The 22,928-nt window shown below is 35.5% G+C and overlaps 1 protein-coding gene and 1 pseudogene across 1 annotated transcript in view; both read right to left on the bottom strand.

The window, feature by feature from the left end:
* Positions 1-22,928, bottom strand: part of LOC142350031 (uncharacterized) — a 131,881-nt gene that overhangs the window by 57,570 nt on the left and 51,383 nt on the right. The window contains exons 10-11 of the mRNA XM_075401972.1: positions 5,368-5,418; positions 533-618 (exon numbers count right to left, since the gene is read on the bottom strand). Coding sequence (XP_075258087.1) covers positions 533-618; positions 5,368-5,418 — 137 coding nt within the window. The remainder of the gene's footprint in view (positions 1-532; positions 619-5,367; positions 5,419-22,928) is intronic.
* LOC142342488 (uncharacterized) overlaps positions 1-22,928 on the bottom strand; it is a 371,331-nt pseudogene that overhangs the window by 336,663 nt on the left and 11,740 nt on the right.

Below are 22,928 nucleotides of genomic sequence, written 5' to 3'. Positions count from 1 at the left end.
AAAATTACAGACAAAATGCCGAACATCCCGAGTCCCCACGCAAAATGCCGAACAGACAAAATGCCGAATCCCCACTCTAGACGTCAAAAATCTTTAGCATAACGAAAATTAGACAAAATTCCGACAAAATGCATAACTTTGCCGACTACTGTGGACCGAATTGGTTAAATGACCGAAGAAGTTAGCTAAAACTAAATACCGCATGTGAACTAATTTGCCAGCCTACTTTGTTTGAGAGCAATTAATAACTAGGGTAAAAATTTTAAACGTAAGATATCAAAAGTATTTTATCACATATTCGAGTAAACAGGACTTGGGACGCTATTAATTCTCAAAACTACAGCTATAGTTTACAATCAGCTATCAAACGGCACTGGTATTGATAAGATGTAAGTTGAACACCAGCATGAACACTAAAACTTAAGTGAAACATAAGAAAATTTTAAAACCTTTCAGCTAACCACTACTCGTTCGAAGCACAAGTAAGAATATTCGCTTAAGGAGGATGGAATAATCTGGAGCAAAGTCTAACCTGTTAGTCTTGTCTATGTTGACAATATACGCCAGTCTGTCTAAGTTGTCCATGCACGTGACCAAACAGAGGTCATTCACCTTCCACTAAAACAGTACTTGACGTTTAACCAACCCACCACTAAGTACAGAGAACAGCTAAGTTCATCTTTATTATTCAACGTTGTAAAAATTAACAGAGTAATTAAATTTCACATAACGTTTGTTTGTTTCTAGCGTAATTGTTCCGACCCCAAATAGTGGTGGGGGGGAGGAGGAGGAGGAGGAGGGGACGATAGTGGCCCACTTTTTATTCAGTCGAATATGGCCGATACATTTATCGTAGAAGGGTATCATTAGAGAGGGCCCGTGAGAAGTAAAATATTTTAATTGCAGGGCGTTTCGATTTTCGTCTTGAGGAGTTCTCAATGTTGAAACATGAAGATTTGAAATTTTTCCGTAATTTTCAATTTTCGGTCCACTATTTTTGCCCAATAACGCAAATAATGGCAACACTTTCACGACTTTGAAACCACGACGCTCTAGCATTTTAAATGGTGCAAATTGAATTGCGGTGTATGCAGCAAGGATCTATTCTATTTTAGGCGCTTTTGATTCTCATACATTAATGGCCTACCATTAGTTTGAAAAAGTGTGGAAGTCTGTCTCTTTGCTGATGATACAAATGTAGAAGCTGGTGGATGCTCATTCAAAAATATAGAAAACTCCCTTGAAAAGCATAAACTACTGGATCGATAGCAATAAGTGGTGCTTAATCTCAGGTTCAGCTGATTTACAATTTCAATTCAATAAATATGAAGATTTAGTCATTCCGTAAATCTCCTAAAATAGTTCATCAGCTCGCTCGCCTTGCAAAAACTCATACCAATCATGTCAAGATATTAGGTCAGCGATGTGGTATCAATATTATTACATGAAAGCCAAGGACTCAATTAATCAGTTATTACAGCATCCATGTAAAGCTCGTTCTTCCTAGCTTGATGGGCACTTTTTGCTGCTGTATATTCCCAGATGCGCTATCACTTGTTCAAGAGTTGGGCCTCAAAAAATATAATTCTCTCAAATAAGACTCCCAAATAAAACATCTCAACTTTCCAAACTTCAATATTTTGTCACTACCCGGCGCTCAAATTCTTACGATCGTATTGTCATCTTCATTGGCGGTAACGACCTATTCAAAGGCGATCTGCCGTCAACCCAAGAACCTCAAGAAGTAGCCGAGGAACTCAATAATGAAAATAAAACAGTGCACGCCATTTGAATACCGAATCGGGGCGATTCCTCTGAAAACCAAAAGCGGACACAAACTACTAACAGCTTAAGTCGAAAATACGCCTGCAAGGCCCGCTGGGAATAAAGAAGCATCAGTCATACACATTAGCCAAAAACACATTAGCAACGACAACGTCCACCTGAATCAACTCGCCCTTAGTAACTTGGGCTCAATCCTAAAGCAGAAAAACCTAACCCCTGTTTACTTATCGACTGCCCTGAACATAGCTGGTCACCTGGAAGAGTTTCAGTGTGAGACAAATTTATGCAAGTGTGGCTGTTTCAATCCAACCTACTAATACAAGGTAACGTTTTTCTTCTCCTCAAGCTGTCGGTGCCAGTATTGGTTCCATAGGCTACTTAACTTTCGATTTTCATTCTTTCTGTATCGTCGGTGCCAGTATTGGTTCCATAGACACTACCAATCTTTTCATCTACTTAAGCCGTCGGTGCCAGTATTGGTTCCACAGACTTAAAAAAGATCGTTTGCTAAGCTTGCCTTCGGTGTCAGTATTGGTACTATAGGCTCCTTAACTTCTGGTTTTCATTCTTTCTGTCGTCGATATCAGTATTGGTTCCAGAGACACTACCAGTCTTTTCATCTACTTAAGCCGTCGGTGCCAGTATTGGTTCTTCAGGCTTAAAAAAGATCATTTGCTAAGCTTGCCGTCGGTGCCAGCATTGGTTCCAAAGGCTCGTTATCATTCTTATTCACACTTCCTCTTTTCATTGTCGTCGGTACCAAAATTGGTTCCAGAGACACTACCAGTTTGTATACTTTTGTAAATTTATAGTTGATGTCTGCCGGCGGTGCCAGTATTGGTTTCATAGGCAGTACATAACAAAAATAAGCGTTGTCCCTCTCCATTTTACTGAGTTCACAGCAAATCCCAAAAATTTGTACAGTGCTGACCCAAAATGTCACCCAGAGAATCACAATTTTGCAACTCTTGCAATGAGAAGCATAAATTCACGTGATTATTGTGCAACAAAGTCATGAAAATGACTTCTAAAAGCACGGGTTTCAAAAAGACCGACATTGACGTCCTGATCAAATCAGACAAAAATCTCCTTCACATCTGCAATACCTGCAAAGTTAACAAAGACTGCCATTGACAAAACCTATAAAATTGATGATCAACTCATTGAAATCAAGGAACAATTGAAATTTGCAAAAAGTATCGAAAAATCAAACCAAATGAAAGACAGTAAAATTTGACCTTAGTGGTGAACTGAAAAAAAACCAAAAGTTTCGTCCAGACCCTTGGAAATGTAAAAAAGGTTTGGTTAAAACAGCATTTCGTAGCACAAAATCAAATGACGGACTTGATATTCTCGTCCGTGGAGTACCTGAGCTCACGTCAAAATCGGCCGATGAACGAATTCACATGGAGATGGCGGCTGTCGAAGAGATGCTCGACTTTATCAACAACGAAGACAAGAAACTTAGCAAAATTCACCGCATTGGAAAATACGACTCCACAAAGGCAGTCCCACGCACCCTTCTGATACATCTAGAAAACCCAATCACCAAAGACCTAGTACTGAAATCTGCTTATCGCTTAAAGGATTTCAACAGGCAACTTTTCGTGAACCCTGAATTCTCGCCACTCGATGCTTAAAAAGAAAACAAATGTCTGAAAACCCGCCAAAACTACTAGACGAGAATGAAATTGCTCGCAAAGAATATCGTATTCAAAATCTAACAGTTGAAGTAAAGGTAAATGGTACATGGGAGGCCAACATTGACTCCAACACAAAAATTGAAGACTCTTCCTCAAAAGATGAAGATGGGTATTGATTAATGGGTTTTGATTAACCTCAATCAAAATAACATTCAACGTCAGCCTTCTAAGCCTAGAAAGAAAAATGGCATCCTAACACAATCGCAACCTTGAAATACGATCTCCTCTATCTCACAGATACTTGGCTCACTCCAAATGTGACAACCACTGCATTGTTCTTGCCAAATTACAGCTTGTATCGAAAAGATAGGGACCCTGATATGTTCACTTCTAAACATAGTGTTCTAATAGGAATCCGAAATTCGATTGAACATGAGCAAGTAAACCTAGCATAGTACAAGATGATTATGCGGCAATCAAAATCTTCACTAAACCAAAACCTGTACTAATCTGCTGTGTCTACAATCCACCCACTGGAAGTCCATTCCTGTGGTCATTTGGACAACTAACGAACCTCCTTAAAGAAATTGAATTAACGCGCTCAAATCAGATCTGAAAACTTGACACTGACTGGAGACAAAGTTCTCCGAAACTGAGAGGGAACTAATGAGCTCAAATAATGATTATTACAAGTTTATGTAGTCCTAGTCAACACCCTCAACCCAATTATAAGCTGCGACTTGGACAAAAATCCTTTTTCTAAATACTCCACAAATCAAAGACCTTGCTCTGATCACATCCCAATCTGCACTTAATTGACCACGTTCATCCATGCCCACACATCTACTGGAAGTATCAAATTTGCTTTCAAAAGAGCAAACTGAGAGAACGTAACGAGCAAATTACTAAATCACATTTCGATCCGTACTGCTACAGCAACGTGAACGTCCTGGTTCAAGAATGGTTACAAATGGATAAACGAGATCCTCGAAGCCAACATTCTTTAAGTCTCGCGGCATCTGGCTTCACTTCCCCCGTGGGCAGCAACATCAACATCCAATCTCATCAAGAAACTGGAAACTAAAAAGAAACGATGGCAGAAAATGAATCTGAGCAAGAGACTTAAAATAAAGAAGCTTGAGAAAAAAATATCAATTGAAATGCTGAAAGATCAGTCAAATTTTGAATCAAAAACTTTAGCAGGGCGATGGTTGAGTAAAATACAGAAACATCTTGAGGCAATAGGAAACAGTCCGTCCAAACCACCAATTGCAAGCTATGCAAACACGAGCGCTAGAACCGATCATCACAAACTAGAACTTTTTAACTTTCTTCCAATAAATGTACAGTACCAAAGTTGATTACAAACCAGCATTCTTCAGGTGAAAGCTTAACCCTCTGCATATAACAGAAAAATTGATAACAAATATATCAAGTGAACTACCATTCAACCAGTCAAACGGACCCGATAACATTGGTATATAATTTTAATAAATTTTGCTCAGCAACTTTGAGAAAGTCACTCGTCCTTTTCCTCCACTTAGATCCTGTACTTAGATAGATCCTCTACTTCAATTAGTATCCTCTATTTAGATTTTGCAAAAGCTTTTGATAAAAGTACCACATCACCTTCTCATTAAGAAACTCGAAAGATTTGAAGTAGGAGAGATTAGATTATTACTCATGCACTCATAGATAGAAGACCGAAAACAATTTGTCAAACTTGGCAATTGTTGTTCACGTTTGGAAAACGTAACAAGTGAAGTTCCACAACGTTCCGTACTTGGACCACTATTGTTTTTAATTTATATCAATTACTTGCCAGATGCAAACCCCGATATTGAAGTTTAGGATTTGCAGACTACTATAAATTCATTGTTCATGATCAGGCAAAATTAGACAGAAGCGCAAAAAATATTGAAGACTGGTGCCAAGAAAATGGAGTGAAGTCAAATGCACACAAACGCAAGTTGTTAAATGTTGGGGTAAGCTCACGACATCGGCCAGGAAATCAAACCAACTGATTCCCAAAAAGACATTGGTTTAATATTTACATCAAACCTTTCATGGAAAGGCAACTGCAACCACAGTGTAAAAAGCGACTCGTGCTTTTTTACAAAAACGAAATATGTCAGCGATCAGCTCAACATCAAACAAAAAGATTTGCTATACTGGTTATATTGTTCCAGCACTGACTTACTGCTCACAAGCATGGTTGCCAAACCGCACCAACATGTAAAAAAATGAAAAAGTGCAGATCAAGGCCACTAAATGGATTCTAGGAAACTCACTTCAAAGTTACTAAGAACGTCTCATTAGCCTAAAACTCATCCCACTCTGTCACTAAGTTGAACTGCATGATCTTCTTTTCCTAGCTATTGCAAGTAATGAGTATGACATTCGAAAAAATTTTAAAGCCCTCGAAGACGAGAGGACAAGGCAACACTGTATAGGTTAACTTAAAATTAAAACTAACCGACTACTCAAATGCGATGAAAACTTCTTCCACCGAAAGAAAAACTGTACAAAATTGTAAAAAGAAATATTCAAAAATTTGGATGCAAAATAAACAAACACACTATGACAAAAGCATACTGGCACTTTTTCCACAACTCAAATCAGCCTAACAAACAAAAAATCTTGGCTTATAAATTTCAGGTGTGACCATTGTAAGAATTGGAAAAAACTTGACAACTGAACCTGGACTGACACAGGGCACAAAATGAAGCCCTGGGAAACATACCCGAATTCACTACTAATACAACTACTACTTAATTTCACTACCGTGCTCAAGAGTATTGCTGCAGTAGCTATTAAGCAATAGGATTAATTCATCTTGGAAAATAGCCGGCAGATTGCTGGAAAATGGCCGCCGTTGACGCGCTAGACGCATATAGGGATTGAAACAGAAAAAGAAAAACGATTGAAATTGACAAAAATTTTTCCTAAGCTTCAAAAATGTAAATTGTTCTAAGTCAGTGTGCGGTGCAGTTTCAGTTAGATTCTAAATCTATACTTGCTTCAGCTTCTAAACTGAAGGAAATTAAGCTTAATACTAATATCAGCTAGCAATCGCTCTAATGAATTTTGATAACCTAATGCATTGACCTAAAGACCGGGCTTTACCGAATTATACCGTTTCTTTTCATTTCGCATTTTTGACATTGACCGTATTCACTACATTAGGTAATTCGATGTGTGAAAATTAGAATCCATTCATATGAAACAGTGAACGGTAAGTCAGAAGTCAAACGTGAAAATTGTGATTTACGTAAACGAAAAATGTGATCAAAAGGTAAAGCGAAATAAAAAAAAAAGCAGGACAAGTCTTGAAGTACAAAAAATGTTGATTGACTAAACAAAAAACTATACCTAAAACAGACTATCAGTGAATTGGGAAAACCATTTAACAAAAACTCAAATTCAAACATAAACCGACAAATGTCGGAAGAATTGCTCTTGAACGACAGGCGAGGCAATTTAATTCATGGTCTTTAATATAGATCAATTTTCTTTAAAACCTCGACCCCACCGGGATTCGAACCACTGACCTCCCGATCCATGGCCACCCGCACTAACCACTGCACTACGCGTCACTTAACTTTCATATGCTGCAACCGATTTTATATTAGCAACAAGCTTTACTTCGGAGCACTAGAGATCACTCAAATATGATGAACGAAAGCGTGAAAAAGTCACTTGAGAAGTCAAAGAATGTTCTAGAAGAATAGCGCAAAATTCTAGAGCGAAAAATTTGCATTAAAAAAGACACACACGTTTACAATAATTGCTATGAACTGCGTTCAAGAGCAATTAAAAATAATCAATGTCAAAATGCCGCAAGTGAAAAAAGCCCTAGCGAGAGATGGCAATGTAGTTCCAACAAAAAACTAGGCCAAGAATGAACCATGAATAAGGTGGGAGAAAAATTAGGAAATACGATCCCAAAAATCAGAAAAAACAGTAAAAAGTGAAATTGCAGCATGTGAACAAAAAACCACTAGAGAGAAAATGAATTTTTATTCAAACACGGTTTTCTCACTATACTTTAAATTTAGAGCGAAAAAAATTCACGCCGCAAAACCACTCGCTTTTTCGCACCACTTCCTGTTTCGCGTGACCAAAATCACTGCTCCAATTTGACTTCAAAAATCATGAAAATGTGTTAACAGATCTTAAAAAGATAGCGCCCCAATACAATTCAAATTCTTTGAATTGTACTAAAACACGATCCCGCCCATAATATCCTGTATTGTTTCGCGGCTGTTAAACAGATCATTAAGTTTCATTGCCTAAAGTTAATGGCAGCAATTCAGGCCAGGAGCAATACTTGACAAGCTAGTGCACAATTCAATCTAAAAGTGAAATCAGAACATAAAACATCCGGCAGATTGCCGGAAAATAGCCGCGCTTGATTCCCATAACTCCGATTTTGACAGAGCACAGCAAAAAATGGTATATGAATGAAAACTTTAAAACATAGCCGGCAGATTGACGGAAAATACCTGCGATAGACTCTTGTGGCCTTCCATGAATTGAAACAACTAAAGAAATAAGATACAGATAGACGAACAGCCCTTTAATAGACCACTAGACTGTTTGGGTTAGATTCAGACAGTCAATTTTATGACGAAATGCTGCTGTTCTCCTCAACTATTGAGGCTGCCAGGCTCTTAGGGATCTGATAGGCCACTTTTACAACCACAGTCCTATGCAAATACAACTTGACAACTCTACGGTAAACCTTCCTTTCTATTATCCTGGTATTTTCCTTTTATTACCATTGAGGCTTCTGACCATTAATGCACTTCTAATTTCGATTTCGATTGCCTTTGAACTATTCAAGAGTACATAGCCGTGTCACCATAAAACATTTTAATTCTTATGTGAACTTGAAGAAACAGGAGAGTGCCGAAATGGCTACAGAACTGACCTAGCTATCTTGAAAATGAGAAACAGACGACTATTTTAAACATAGCCGGCAGATTGCCGGAATAGCTGCGAAACAATAGACCTGCGTGCCATATAATAGAGATAGAAACAGATAGATCTAAATTGAAAAAAAAATTGACGCCGCTCAAAAAACTAGGCAAAAAACCTTCAGCGATAAATTAAAGCGTGTCAAAAATCATCCCACAGAAACCTCTTATTAGGGACCTTTACTGCACATTTGAGTTCCTTTGACCTTGAACAAATCCAAACTAAACTTAAGTTTTTTAAAGTGCAAAAGTCATTTTATTGAGTGAGGTTAAGTCACGTATGATCAAAATCTAATCAAGCAAATAACCTAAAAACTTTTGCTAAAGCGAGTGAGAAATGACGTCACGCGCGCAAATGCCGCAAGTGAGAGGAAGAAGTCATTCAGAAAATTTGACTTGTTCAGTTTTGCTGTGTGAACAAATGTAAAACGAAAAAAGAGCGTCAGACGACGAAACAAAAAAAAACATAGCAGGACAGGTCCTGACGTACAATTCAAAGAATTTTCATTGACTAAACAAAAATTTAGACCAAGAACGGACTATGAATAGATTGGGAAAACCATTTAGAAAAAAATCCGATCCAAAAAATCGAAAAAAAACAGTAAAAACCAAAGTGAAATTGCCGCATGTGAACAAAAAACCACTAAAGAGAAAGCGAATTGTTGTTCAAACACCGTTTTCTCACTCTACTTTAAATTTAGAGCAAAAAAATTTCACGCCGCAAAACCACTCGCTTTTTCGCTCCATTTCCTGTTTCGGCGGGACCAAAATCACTACTCCAATTTGACTTCAAAAATCATGAAAATGTGTGAACAGATCTTTAAAAAAAGACAGCGCCCCAATACAACTCAAATTCTTTGAATTGTAAAAACCAAGAGCACCGCAATATAGCTTCGCTCAGCTTACAGCTTCCCAGCTAAAAAAATATTTACTTCAGATTACTCTCAAAGCCTCTGATAAACAGTCTTCGTTATATACGAGTCGCTCATTCACCCTATTATTAAAACCCTAGGTAAAGACAGGCCACTGAGACCAAAGATACAAAGCGCAACTCGAAACAAGTAAGCATCATTTCAATTCTATTCTGCTTTGCATCTCAAATTTCGAATACCTATAAGTTTCAAATACATATATTTCAGAACATAGAGCTAAGGAATGTATAGTTTGTCACATTCAAATTTTAGATTAGATTTCGCATTTTCAAGTTAGATTAAATAAGTTAGAGCAGAAGTTTTATTGAGTAGATTGTGAAAAAATCACATGATTTGGCACTACTTAGATGCACACAATTGATCTTTAACTAGTAAATGTTCAGAAAGTTTAAAGTTCCATAAGTAAGTTAAGAAGTCATTTTTTAGAGTGAGGTAAGTCACGCAATCAATCTAAAAGCAGAAACGACATCACGCATACAAAATTTAACTGCAAAGCAGTAGAAGTCACTGAAGTCATTGAAAAAGTCTTTCAATTTCAAGAAGTCAGGTCGTAAGAATAAGCGATGGAGACGACGAATTAAAAAAAAACAACGATGTCCTCAATAACAGCCGCTATCGCTTCGCGGCTAATAAAAAAAACGAATTATTTTGATTTCATTTTGTTGTTAGCCACACCCTGTTACTTAATGAGAGGATAAAGGTCTAGTATCAATACGAATAAGCATTAGAGATGTTAAACAAAACAACCTATAAGAACAATTGTCAAGTAGCCGGCATCTATAATTGGGCTTTACCGGTTTATCCCATTTTCTATTTCGGATTCCTATCCCATTTTCTATTTCGGATTCCGTGTTTTCAAAATGATTTGGCTCAGTTCAGATTGATTTGCTGGGCATTGGCTGTTTAAAAGAAATTTGGGCAGAATGAGCGAAAAATGAAACCAGCCTAGTGAAGTCATGGATTGAAAAGAAAATACCAACAAAAATTGATTTTTGTATAAAGTTTAACTTGATGTCATTTCGTAATTAAACATACTCCTGTCTCTCAGTGAGAAGCTACAGGGTCTAGCAGCAATACCAATAAGCATAATAGATAAATTTCTGGTTCTAATTCTGACTGATTTTTTTATACTGACTCTCTTCAATTTGAATTGCTTTGCTGAGCAGCTGCTGTTTATGAGGACTTTGAGCAGAGGACAGAAGACAGAAGAGTGAAACTAGCCTAGAGAAGTCAAAAAGATTTCACACAAAATGTCAAAAAATCGGCAAAATGGGTAAAGCGAAAAAAGTTCGACGAAGTAAAAAAAAACATAGCAGGACAAGTCCTGACGTACAATTCAAAGAATTCTCATTGACTAAACAGAAAACTAGACATAAAACGGACTATGAACGGATTGGGAAAACCATTTAAAGAAATCCGATCTAAAAAATCAAAAAAACAGTAAAAATCAAAGTGAAATTGCCGCATGTTAACAAAAAACCAGGCGAGAAAGTGAATTTTTGTTCTAACACCGTTTTCTCACTCTACTTTAAATTTAGAGCGAAAAAATTTTACGCCGCAAAACCACTCGCTTTTTCGCTTCACTTCCTGTTTCGGCGTGACCAAAATCACTAATCCAATTTGACTTCAAAAATCATGAAAATGTGTGAACAGATCTTAAAAAAGACAGCGCCCCAATACAATTCAAATTCTTTGAATTGTAAAAAATAGGAGCGCTATAATAGCCGGCTGAGAAGAAGAGAGCGGCTATTAATTATACAAGACACCGATTATAGTTATTGCTTCAATCTGTAGTGGAGAGAAGTTAGATTTTTGCCTGATTTTCGTGCAATTCAGATTTAATTGAAATCAAAAGTTACAGACATCGTCCGGCGTTTAAGACTCAATTGTTGATGAAATTAAAGTCTAAAAGTTAATTGAAGTGAAATTGTGATTTCTACCAAACAACCAAAATAATTTTAAGTTAACAAACTAAAATCTTTGCAACATTAAGTATTTTTAGATGCTTCAAGGCGGAATTTTATGAATTGCTCAGCAATGTGTGAAAAAATGAGGTCCACATTTCTTATTCACTTAAATCGTAAACGAATATCAAAAAGGACATATAACAAAAACACAACATAGCTGTCAGATTGCCAGAAAATAGCCGCAATAGATTCGTAGATCGGCAGTCTAAAAAAACAGTAAAAAAAGACAGACCAAAAAAATTCGTCTTTTCATTGAAGGCTGATCTGTTAAATTTTGATTAAAAATCTGTACAAGTTATTGCTGCCTCCATTAGCTGATCTCAAATAACCTTCATTTAGAGTGCTAGACACCCATTTGACCTTATCTCTTGGAATTAAAGTAAATAAAAGTCAATTTCAAAGTGAGGAAGTCATTTTTAAGAGTGAGGTAATTCAAGTGTGACCAAAAATTTAATCACGCGCATGAACAAAAAAAACTCGCTCCACTAAGAGCAAAAAATGACGTCACACATGCAATTCAGTTGAAATTGCATGAACGAATGAACAAAAAGTGGCTGTGATGTCATATGGTCGTAACAAAAATCATGACGACGAAATAAAAAAACATAGCAGGACAAGTCCTGACGTACAATTCAAAGAATTTTCATTGACTAAACAGAAAACTAGACCTAGAACGGACTATGAATGGATTGGAAAAACCATTTAGAAAAAATCCGATCCAAAAAATTGAAAAAACAGTAAAAATCAAAGTGAAATTGCCGCATGTGAACAAAAAACCACTAGCGAGAAAGCGAATTTTTGTTCAAACACCGTTTTCTCACTCTACTTTAAATTTGGAGCGAAAAAATTTCACGCCGCAAAACCACTCGCTTTTTCGCTCCACTTCCTGTTTCGGCGTGACCAAAATCACTACTCCAATTTGACTTCAAAAATCATGAAAATGTGTGAACAGATCTTTAAAAAAAGACAGCGCCCCAATACAATTCAAATTCTTTGAATTGTAAAAAACCAAGAGAAGGCCAATAAAAGCCCCAACTATCGCTGTGCTGCTATTAATTATGAACTTTAGTGATGTCAAAAATTGAGATCTTCGAAACCAGTTCGTAGTGATATAAGTGTTCCATCTTCCTCTGCTGTTTGATTAGATTATAAAATAAATATGGTGAACCAGTCCTTGAATTGGAGAACAAGAAGAGATCAAGAAGCTTGATTCTAATAAAAATTAGCGGTATACTGGAAGAAACTTAACTAGCTTAATGCACAAAGTTTAAATTTCTGACTTTTTCGCCTTGATCGTATTCTTTCAAACTCACTGGATGCATTCCAGGACTCACTGAGTTGAAATAGTGAGAAATCAGAAATCAAACAAGAAAGTTGTAACTTATGTCAAACGAAAAACGTGATAAAAAAGTAAAACAAATTAAAAGAACAGTGCCTAAATAATAGCCGTTTGCGAGGCTGACGGCGGCTATCAATAAAAATTACCTATTTCCTCAAAACACCATCATTTCGACGGCATTAAATTAACATTTCTATTCAATAAGCGATATGAAAATTGAGCCATTCTGTGAATATCTTGAGATTAAAATAGCTAATAACCCTTATTGATTGTTTACGAGCTGCACATCAATAAAAAAGTGAATTTCTTCTTAAGTCGCTAAATGGTTTTCAGGATTTTCAAACTCAGAAAGATGGAACCAAAAAGCCTCAACCCTTAAATTTGTTAATAAAACTTCAACCATTAAATTTTTTAGTTGAAATCATTCTAGAGAAACCAATTGGGACGGAACTCAATACCATATAGAGCTGCTAAATTGTACAATAAACTGAAAAATTCGACGGTCTTAACAGTTGCAATATAGCTGACAAGCTACTCAGCCTTACATGAACACCTAAAAAATCAAAAAAACAGTAAAAATCAAAGTGAAATTGCCGCATGTTAACAAAAAACCAGGCGAGAAAGTGAATTTTTGTTCTAACACCGTTTTCTCACTCTACTTTAAATTTAGAGCGAAAAAATTTTACGCCGCAAAACCACTCGCTTTTTCGCTTCACTTCCTGTTTCGGCGTGACCAAAATCACTAATCCAATTTGACTTCAAAAATCATGAAAATGTGTGAACAGATCTTAAAAAAGACAGCGCCCCAATACAATTCAAATTCTTTGAATTGTAAAAAATAGGAGCGCTATAATAGCCGGCTGAGAAGAAGAGAGCGGCTATTAATTATACAAGACACCGATTATAGTTATTGCTTCAATCTGTAGTGGAGAGAAGTTAGATTTTTGCCTGATTTTCGTGCAATTCAGATTTAATTGAAATCAAAAGTTACAGACATCGTCCGGCGTTTAAGACTCAATTGTTGATGAAATTAAAGTCTAAAAGTTAATTGAAGTGAAATTGTGATTTCTACCAAACAACCAAAATAATTTTAAGTTAACAAACTAAAATCTTTGCAACATTAAGTATTTTTAGATGCTTCAAGGCGGAATTTTATGAATTGCTCAGCAATGTGTGAAAAAATGAGGTCCACATTTCTTATTCACTTAAATCGTAAACGAATATCAAAAAGGACATATAACAAAAACACAACATAGCTGTCAGATTGCCAGAAAATAGCCGCAATAGATTCGTAGATCGGCAGTCTAAAAAAACAGTAAAAAAAGACAGACCAAAAAAATTCGTCTTTTCATTGAAGGCTGATCTGTTAAATTTTGATTAAAAATCTGTACAAGTTATTGCTGCCTCCATTAGCTGATCTCAAATAACCTTCATTTAGAGTGCTAGACACCCATTTGACCTTATCTCTTGGAATTAAAGTAAATAAAAGTCAATTTCAAAGTGAGGAAGTCATTTTTAAGAGTGAGGTAATTCAAGTGTGACCAAAAATTTAATCACGCGCATGAACAAAAAAAACTCGCTCCACTAAGAGCAAAAAATGACGTCACACATGCAATTCAGTTGAAATTGCATGAACGAATGAACAAAAAGTGGCTGTGATGTCATATGGTCGTAACAAAAATCATGACGACGAAATAAAAAAACATAGCAGGACAAGTCCTGACGTACAATTCAAAGAATTTTCATTGACTAAACAGAAAACTAGACCTAGAACGGACTATGAATGGATTGGAAAAACCATTTAGAAAAAATCCGATCCAAAAAATTGAAAAAACAGTAAAAATCAAAGTGAAATTGCCGCATGTGAACAAAAAACCACTAGCGAGAAAGCGAATTTTTGTTCAAACACCGTTTTCTCACTCTACTTTAAATTTGGAGCGAAAAAATTTCACGCCGCAAAACCACTCGCTTTTTCGCTCCACTTCCTGTTTCGGCGTGACCAAAATCACTACTCCAATTTGACTTCAAAAATCATGAAAATGTGTGAACAGATCTTTAAAAAAAGACAGCGCCCCAATACAATTCAAATTCTTTGAATTGTAAAAAACCAAGAGAAGGCCAATAAAAGCCCCAACTATCGCTGTGCTGCTATTAATTATGAACTTTAGTGATGTCAAAAATTGAGATCTTCGAAACCAGTTCGTAGTGATATAAGTGTTCCATCTTCCTCTGCGGTTTGATTAGATTATAAAATAAATATGGTGAACCAGTCCTTGAATTGGAGAACAAGAAGAGATCAAGAAGCTTGATTCTAATAAAAATTAGCGGTATACTGGAAGAAACTTAACTAGCTTAATGCACAAAGTTTAAATTTCTGACTTTTTGGCCTTGATCGTATTCTTTCAAACTCACTGGATGCATTCCAGGACTCACTGAGTTGAAATAGTGAGAAATCAGAAATCAAACAAGAAAGTTGTAACTTATGTCAAACGAAAAACGTGATAAAAAAGTAAAACAAATTAAAAGAACAGTGCCTAAATAATAGCCGTTTGCGAGGCTGACGGCGGCTATCAATAAAAATTACCTATTTCCTCAAAACACCATCATTTCGACGGCATTAAATTAACATTTCTATTCAATAAGCGATATGAAAATTGAGCCATTCTGTGAATATCTTGAGATTAAAATAGCTAATAACCCTTATTGATTGTTTACGAGCTGCACATCAATAAAAAAGTGAATTTCTTCTTAAGTCGCTAAATGGTTTTCAGGATTTTCAAACTCAGAAAGATGGAACCAAAAAGCCTCAACCCTTAAATTTGTTAATAAAACTTCAACCATTAAATTTTTTAGTTGAAATCATTCTAGAGAAACCAATTGGGACGGAACTCAATACCATATAGAGCTGCTAAATTGTACAATAAACTGAAAAATTCGACGGTCTTAACAGTTGCAATATAGCTGACAAGCTACTCAGCCTTACATGAACACCTAAAAAATCAAAAAAACAGTAAAAATCAAAGTGAAATTGCCGCATGTTAACAAAAAACCAGGCGAGAAAGTGAATTTTTGTTCTAACACCGTTTTCTCACTCTACTTTAAATTTAGAGCGAAATTTTACGCCGCAAAACCACTCGCTTTTTCGCTTCACTTCCTGTTTCGGCGTGACCAAAATCACTAATCCAATTTGACTTCAAAAATCATGAAAATGTGTGAACAGATCTTAAAAAAGACAGCGCCCCAATACAATTCAAATTCTTTGAATTGTAAAAAATAGGAGCGCTATAATAGCCGGCTGAGAAGAAGAGAGCGGCTATTAATTATACAAGACACCGATTATAGTTATTGCTTCAATCTGTAGTGGAGAGAAGTTAGATTTTTGCCTGATTTTCGTGCAATTCAGATTTAATTGAAATCAAAAGTTACAGACATCGTCCGGCGTTTAAGACTCAATTGTTGATGAAATTAAAGTCTAAAAGTTAATTGAAGTGAAATTGTGATTTCTACCAAACAACCAAAATAATTTTAAGTTAACAAACTAAAATCTTTGCAACATTAAGTATTTTTAGATGCTTCAAGGCGGAATTTTATGAATTGCTCAGCAATGTGTGAAAAAATGAGGTCCACATTTCTTATTCACTTAAATCGTAAACGAATATCAAAAAGGACATATAACAAAAACACAACATAGCTGTCAGATTGCCAGAAAATAGCCGCAATAGATTCGTAGATCGGCAGTCTAAAAAAACAGTAAAAAAAGACAGACCAAAAAAATTCGTCTTTTCATTGAAGGCTGATCTGTTAAATTTTGATTAAAAATCTGTACAAGTTATTGCTGCCTCCATTAGCTGATCTCAAATAACCTTCATTTAGAGTGCTAGACACCCATTTGACCTTATCTCTTGGAATTAAAGTAAATAAAAGTCAATTTCAAAGTGAGGAAGTCATTTTTAAGAGTGAGGTAAGTCAAGTGTGACCAAAAATTTAATCACGCGCATGAACAAAAAAAACTCGCTCCACTAAGAGCAAAAAATGACGTCACACATGCAATTCAGTTGAAATTGCATGAACGAATGAACAAAAAGTGGCTGTGATGTCATATGGTCGTAACAAAAATCATGACGACGAAATAAAAAAACATAGCAGGACAAGTCCTGACGTACAATTCAAAGAATTTTCATTGACTAAACAGAAAACTAGACCTAGAACGGACTATGAATGGATTGGAAAAACCATTTAGAAAAAATCCGATCCAAAAAATTGAAAAAACAGTAAAAATCAAAGTGAAATTGCCGCATGTGAACAAAAAACCACTAGCGAGAAAGCGAATTTTTGTTCAAACACCGTTTTCTCACTCTACTTTAAATTTGGAGCGAAAAAATTTCACGCCGCAAAACCACTCGCTTTTTCGCTCCACTTCCTGTTTCGGCGTGACCAAAATCACTACTCCAATTTGACTTCAAAAATCATGAAAATGTGTGAACAGATCTTTAAAAAAAGACAGCGCCCCAATACAATTCAAATTCTTTGAATTGTAAAAAACCAAGAGAAGGCCAATAAAAGCCCCAACTATCGCTGTGCTGCTATTAATTATGAACTTTAGTGATGTCAAAAATTGAGATCTTCGAAACCAGTTCGTAGTGATATAAGTGTTCCATCTTCCTCTGCGGTTTGATTAGATTATAAAATAAATATGGTGAACCAGTCCTTGAATTGGAGAACAAGAAGAGATCAAGAAGCTTGATTCTAATAAAAATTAGCGGTATACTGGAAGAAACTTAACTAGCTTAATGCACAAAGTTTAAATTTCTGACTTTTTCGCCTTGATCGTATTCTTTCAAACTCACTGGATGCATTCCAGGACTCACTGAGTTGAAATAGTGAGAAATCAGAAATCAAACAAGAAAGTTGTAACTTATGTCAAACGAAAAACGTGATAAAAAAGTAAAACAAATTAAAAGAACAGTGCCTAAATAATAGCCGTTTGCGAGGCTGACGGCGGCTATCAATAAAAATTACCTATTTCCTCAAAACACCATCATTTCGACGGCATTAAATTAACATTTCTATTCAATAAGCGATATGAAAATTGAGCCATTCTGTGAATATCTTGAGATTAAAATAGCTAATAACCCTTATTGATTGTTTACGAGCTGCACATCAATAAAAAAGTGAATTTCTTCTTAAGTCGCTAAATGGTTTTCAGGATTTTCAAACTCAGAAAGATGGAACCAAAAAGCCTCAACCCTTAAATTTGTTAATAAAACTTCAACCATTAAATTTTTTAGTTGAAATCATTCTAGAGAAACCAATTGGGACGGAACTCAATACCATATAGAGCTGCTAAATTGTACAATAAACTGAAAAATTCGACGGTCTTAACAGTTGCAATATAGCTGACAAGCTACTCAGCCTTACATGAACACCTAAAAAATCAAAAAAACAGTAAAAATCAAAGTGAAATTGCCGCATGTTAACAAAAAACCAGGCGAGAAAGTGAATTTTTGTTCTAACACCGTTTTCTCACTCTACTTTAAATTTAGAGCGAAAAAATTTTACGCCGCAAAACCACTCGCTTTTTCGCTTCACTTCCTGTTTCGGCGTGACCAAAATCACTAATCCAATTTGACTTCAAAAATCATGAAAATGTGTGAACAGATCTTAAAAAAGACAGCGCCCCAATACAATTCAAATTCTTTGAATTGTAAAAAATAGGAGCGCTATAATAGCCGGCTGAGAAGAAGAGAGCGGCTATTAATTATACAAGACACCGATTATAGTTATTGCTTCAATCTGTAGTGGAGAGAAGTTAGATTTTTGCCTGATTTTCGTGCAATTCAGATTTAATTGAAATCAAAAGTTACAGACATCGTCCGGCGTTTAAGACTCAATTGTTGATGAAATTAAAGTCTAAAAGTTAATTGAAGTGAAATTGTGATTTCTACCAAACAACCAAAATAATTTTAAGTTAACAAACTAAAATCTTTGCAACATTAAGTATTTTTAGATGCTTCAAGGCGGAATTTTATGAATTGCTCAGCAATGTGTGAAAAAATGAGGTCCACATTTCTTATTCACTTAAATCGTAAACGAATATCAAAAAGGACATATAACAAAAACACAACATAGCTGTCAGATTGCCAGAAAATAGCCGCAATAGATTCGTAGATCGGCAGTCTAAAAAAACAGTAAAAAAAGACAGACCAAAAAAATTCGTCTTTTCATTGAAGGCTGATCTGTTAAATTTTGATTAAAAATCTGTACAAGTTATTGCTGCCTCCATTAGCTGATCTCAAATAACCTTCATTTAGAGTGCTAGACACCCATTTGACCTTATCTCTTGGAATTAAAGTAAATAAAAGTCAATTTCAAAGTGAGGAAGTCATTTTTAAGAGTGAGGTAAGTCAAGTGTGACCAAAAATTTAATCACGCGCATGAACAAAAAAAACTCGCTCCACTAAGAGCAAAAAATGACGTCACACATGCAATTCAGTTGAAATTGCATGAACGAATGAACAAAAAGTGGCTGTGATGTCATATGGTCGTAACAAAAATCATGACGACGAAATAAAAAAACATAGCAGGACAAGTCCTGACGTACAATTCAAAGAATTTTCATTGACTAAACAGAAAACTAGACCTAGAACGGACTATGAATGGATTGGAAAAACCATTTAGAAAAAATCCGATCCAAAAAATTGAAAAAACAGTAAAAATCAAAGTGAAATTGCCGCATGTGAACAAAAAACCACTAGCGAGAAAGCGAATTTTTGTTCAAACACCGTTTTCTCACTCTACTTTAAATTTGGAGCGAAAAAATTTCACGCCGCAAAACCACTCGCTTTTTCGCTCCACTTCCTGTTTCGGCGTGACCAAAATCACTACTCCAATTTGACTTCAAAAATCATGAAAATGTGTGAACAGATCTTTAAAAAAAGACAGCGCCCCAATACAATTCAAATTCTTTGAATTGTAAAAAACCAAGAGAAGGCCAATAAAAGCCCCAACTATCGCTGTGCTGCTATTAATTATGAACTTTAGTGATGTCAAAAATTGAGATCTTCGAAACCAGTTCGTAGTGATATAAGTGTTCCATCTTCCTCTGCGGTTTGATTAGATTATAAAATAAATATGGTGAACCAGTCCTTGAATTGGAGAACAAGAAGAGATCAAGAAGCTTGATTCTAATAAAAATTAGCGGTATACTGGAAGAAACTTAACTAGCTTAATGCACAAAGTTTAAATTTCTGACTTTTTCGCCTTGATCGTATTCTTTCAAACTCACTGGATGCATTCCAGGACTCACTGAGTTGAAATAGTGAGAAATCAGAAATCAAACAAGAAAGTTGTAACTTATGTCAAACGAAAAACGTGATAAAAAAGTAAAACAAATTAAAAGAACAGTGCCTAAATAATAGCCGTTTGCGAGGCTGACGGCGGCTATCAATAAAAATTACCTATTTCCTCAAAACACCATCATTTCGACGGCATTAAATTAACATTTCTATTCAATAAGCGATATGAAAATTGAGCCATTCTGTGAATATCTTGAGATTAAAATAGCTAATAACCCTTATTGATTGTTTACGAGCTGCACATCAATAAAAAAGTGAATTTCTTCTTAAGTCGCTAAATGGTTTTCAGGATTTTCAAACTCAGAAAGATGGAACCAAAAAGCCTCAACCCTTAAATTTGTTAATAAAACTTCAACCATTAAATTTTTTAGTTGAAATCATTCTAGAGAAACCAATTGGGACGGAACTCAATACCATATAGAGCTGCTAAATTGTACAATAAACTGAAAAATTCGACGGTCTTAACAGTTGCAATATAGCTGACAAGCTACTCAGCCTTACATGAACACCTAAAAAATCAAAAAAACAGTAAAAATCAAAGTGAAATTGCCGCATGTTAACAAAAAACCAGGCGAGAAAGTGAATTTTTGTTCTAACACCGTTTTCTCACTCTACTTTAAATTTAGAGCGAAATTTTACGCCGCAAAACCACTCGCTTTTTCGCTTCACTTCCTGTTTCGGCGTGACCAAAATCACTAATCCAATTTGACTTCAAAAATCATGAAAATGTGTGAACAGATCTTAAAAAAGACAGCGCCCCAATACAATTCAAATTCTTTGAATTGTAAAAAATAGGAGCGCTATAATAGCCGGCTGAGAAGAAGAGAGCGGCTATTAATTATACAAGACACCGATTATAGTTATTGCTTCAATCTGTAGTGGAGAGAAGTTAGATTTTTGCCTGATTTTCGTGCAATTCAGATTTAATTGAAATCAAAAGTTACAGACATCGTCCGGCGTTTAAGACTCAATTGTTGATGAAATTAAAGTCTAAAAGTTAATTGAAGTGAAATTGTGATTTCTACCAAACAACCAAAATAATTTTAAGTTAACAAACTAAAATCTTTGCAACATTAAGTATTTTTAGATGCTTCAAGGCGGAATTTTATGAATTGCTCAGCAATGTGTGAAAAAATGAGGTCCACATTTCTTATTCACTTAAATCGTAAACGAATATCAAAAAGGACATATAACAAAAACACAACATAGCTGTCAGATTGCCAGAAAATAGCCGCAATAGATTCGTAGATCGGCAGTCTAAAAAAACAGTAAAAAAAGACAGACCAAAAAAATTCGTCTTTTCATTGAAGGCTGATCTGTTAAATTTTGATTAAAAATCTGTACAAGTTATTGCTGCCTCCATTAGCTGATCTCAAATAACCTTCATTTAGAGTGCTAGACACCCATTTGACCTTATCTCTTGGAATTAAAGTAAATAAAAGTCAATTTCAAAGTGAGGAAGTCATTTTTAAGAGTGAGGTAAGTCAAGTGTGACCAAAAATTTAATCACGCGCATGAACAAAAAAAACTCGCTCCACTAAGAGCAAAAAATGACGTCACACATGCAATTCAGTTGAAATTGCATGAACGAATGAACAAAAAGTGGCTGTGATGTCATATGGTCGTAACAAAAATCATGACGACGAAATAAAAAAACATAGCAGGACAAGTCCTGACGTACAATTCAAAGAATTTTCATTGACTAAACAGAAAACTAGACCTAGAACGGACTATGAATGGATTGGAAAAACCATTTAGAAAAAATCCGATCCAAAAAATTGAAAAAACAGTAAAAATCAAAGTGAAATTGCCGCATGTGAACAAAAAACCACTAGCGAGAAAGCGAATTTTTGTTCAAACACCGTTTTCTCACTCTACTTTAAATTTGGAGCGAAAAAATTTCACGCCGCAAAACCACTCGCTTTTTCGCTCCACTTCCTGTTTCGGCGTGACCAAAATCACTACTCCAATTTGACTTCAAAAATCATGAAAATGTGTGAACAGATCTTTAAAAAAAGACAGCGCCCCAATACAATTCAAATTCTTTGAATTGTAAAAAACCAAGAGAAGGCCAATAAAAGCCCCAACTATCGCTGTGCTGCTATTAATTATGAACTTTAGTGATGTCAAAAATTGAGATCTTCGAAACCAGTTCGTAGTGATATAAGTGTTCCATCTTCCTCTGCGGTTTGATTAGATTATAAAATAAATATGGTGAACCAGTCCTTGAATTGGAGAACAAGAAGAGATCAAGAAGCTTGATTCTAATAAAAATTAGCGGTATACTGGAAGAAACTTAACTAGCTTAATGCACAAAGTTTAAATTTCTGACTTTTTCGCCTTGATCGTATTCTTTCAAACTCACTGGATGCATTCCAGGACTCACTGAGTTGAAATAGTGAGAAATCAGAAATCAAACAAGAAAGTTGTAACTTATGTCAAACGAAAAACGTGATAAAAAAGTAAAACAAATTAAAAGAACAGTGCCTAAATAATAGCCGTTTGCGAGGCTGACGGCGGCTATCAATAAAAATTACCTATTTCCTCAAAACACCATCATTTCGACGGCATTAAATTAACATTTCTATTCAATAAGCGATATGAAAATTGAGCCATTCTGTGAATATCTTGAGATTAAAATAGCTAATAACCCTTATTGATTGTTTACGAGCTGCACATCAATAAAAAAGTGAATTTCTTCTTAAGTCGCTAAATGGTTTTCAGGATTTTCAAACTCAGAAAGATGGAACCAAAAAGCCTCAACCCTTAAATTTGTTAATAAAACTTCAACCATTAAATTTTTTAGTTGAAATCATTCTAGAGAAACCAATTGGGACGGAACTCAATACCATATAGAGCTGCTAAATTGTACAATAAACTGAAAAATTCGACGGTCTTAACAGTTGCAATATAGCTGACAAGCTACTC

Source organism: Convolutriloba macropyga, chromosome 1 (assembly GCF_964194025.1).
Source record: "Convolutriloba macropyga chromosome 1, txConMacr16.3, whole genome shotgun sequence".
NCBI lineage: Eukaryota > Metazoa > Xenacoelomorpha > Acoela > Convolutidae > Convolutriloba > Convolutriloba macropyga.
Note: the sequence above shows the minus strand (reverse complement) of the source record. Positions and strands in the feature narration are given on the sequence as shown.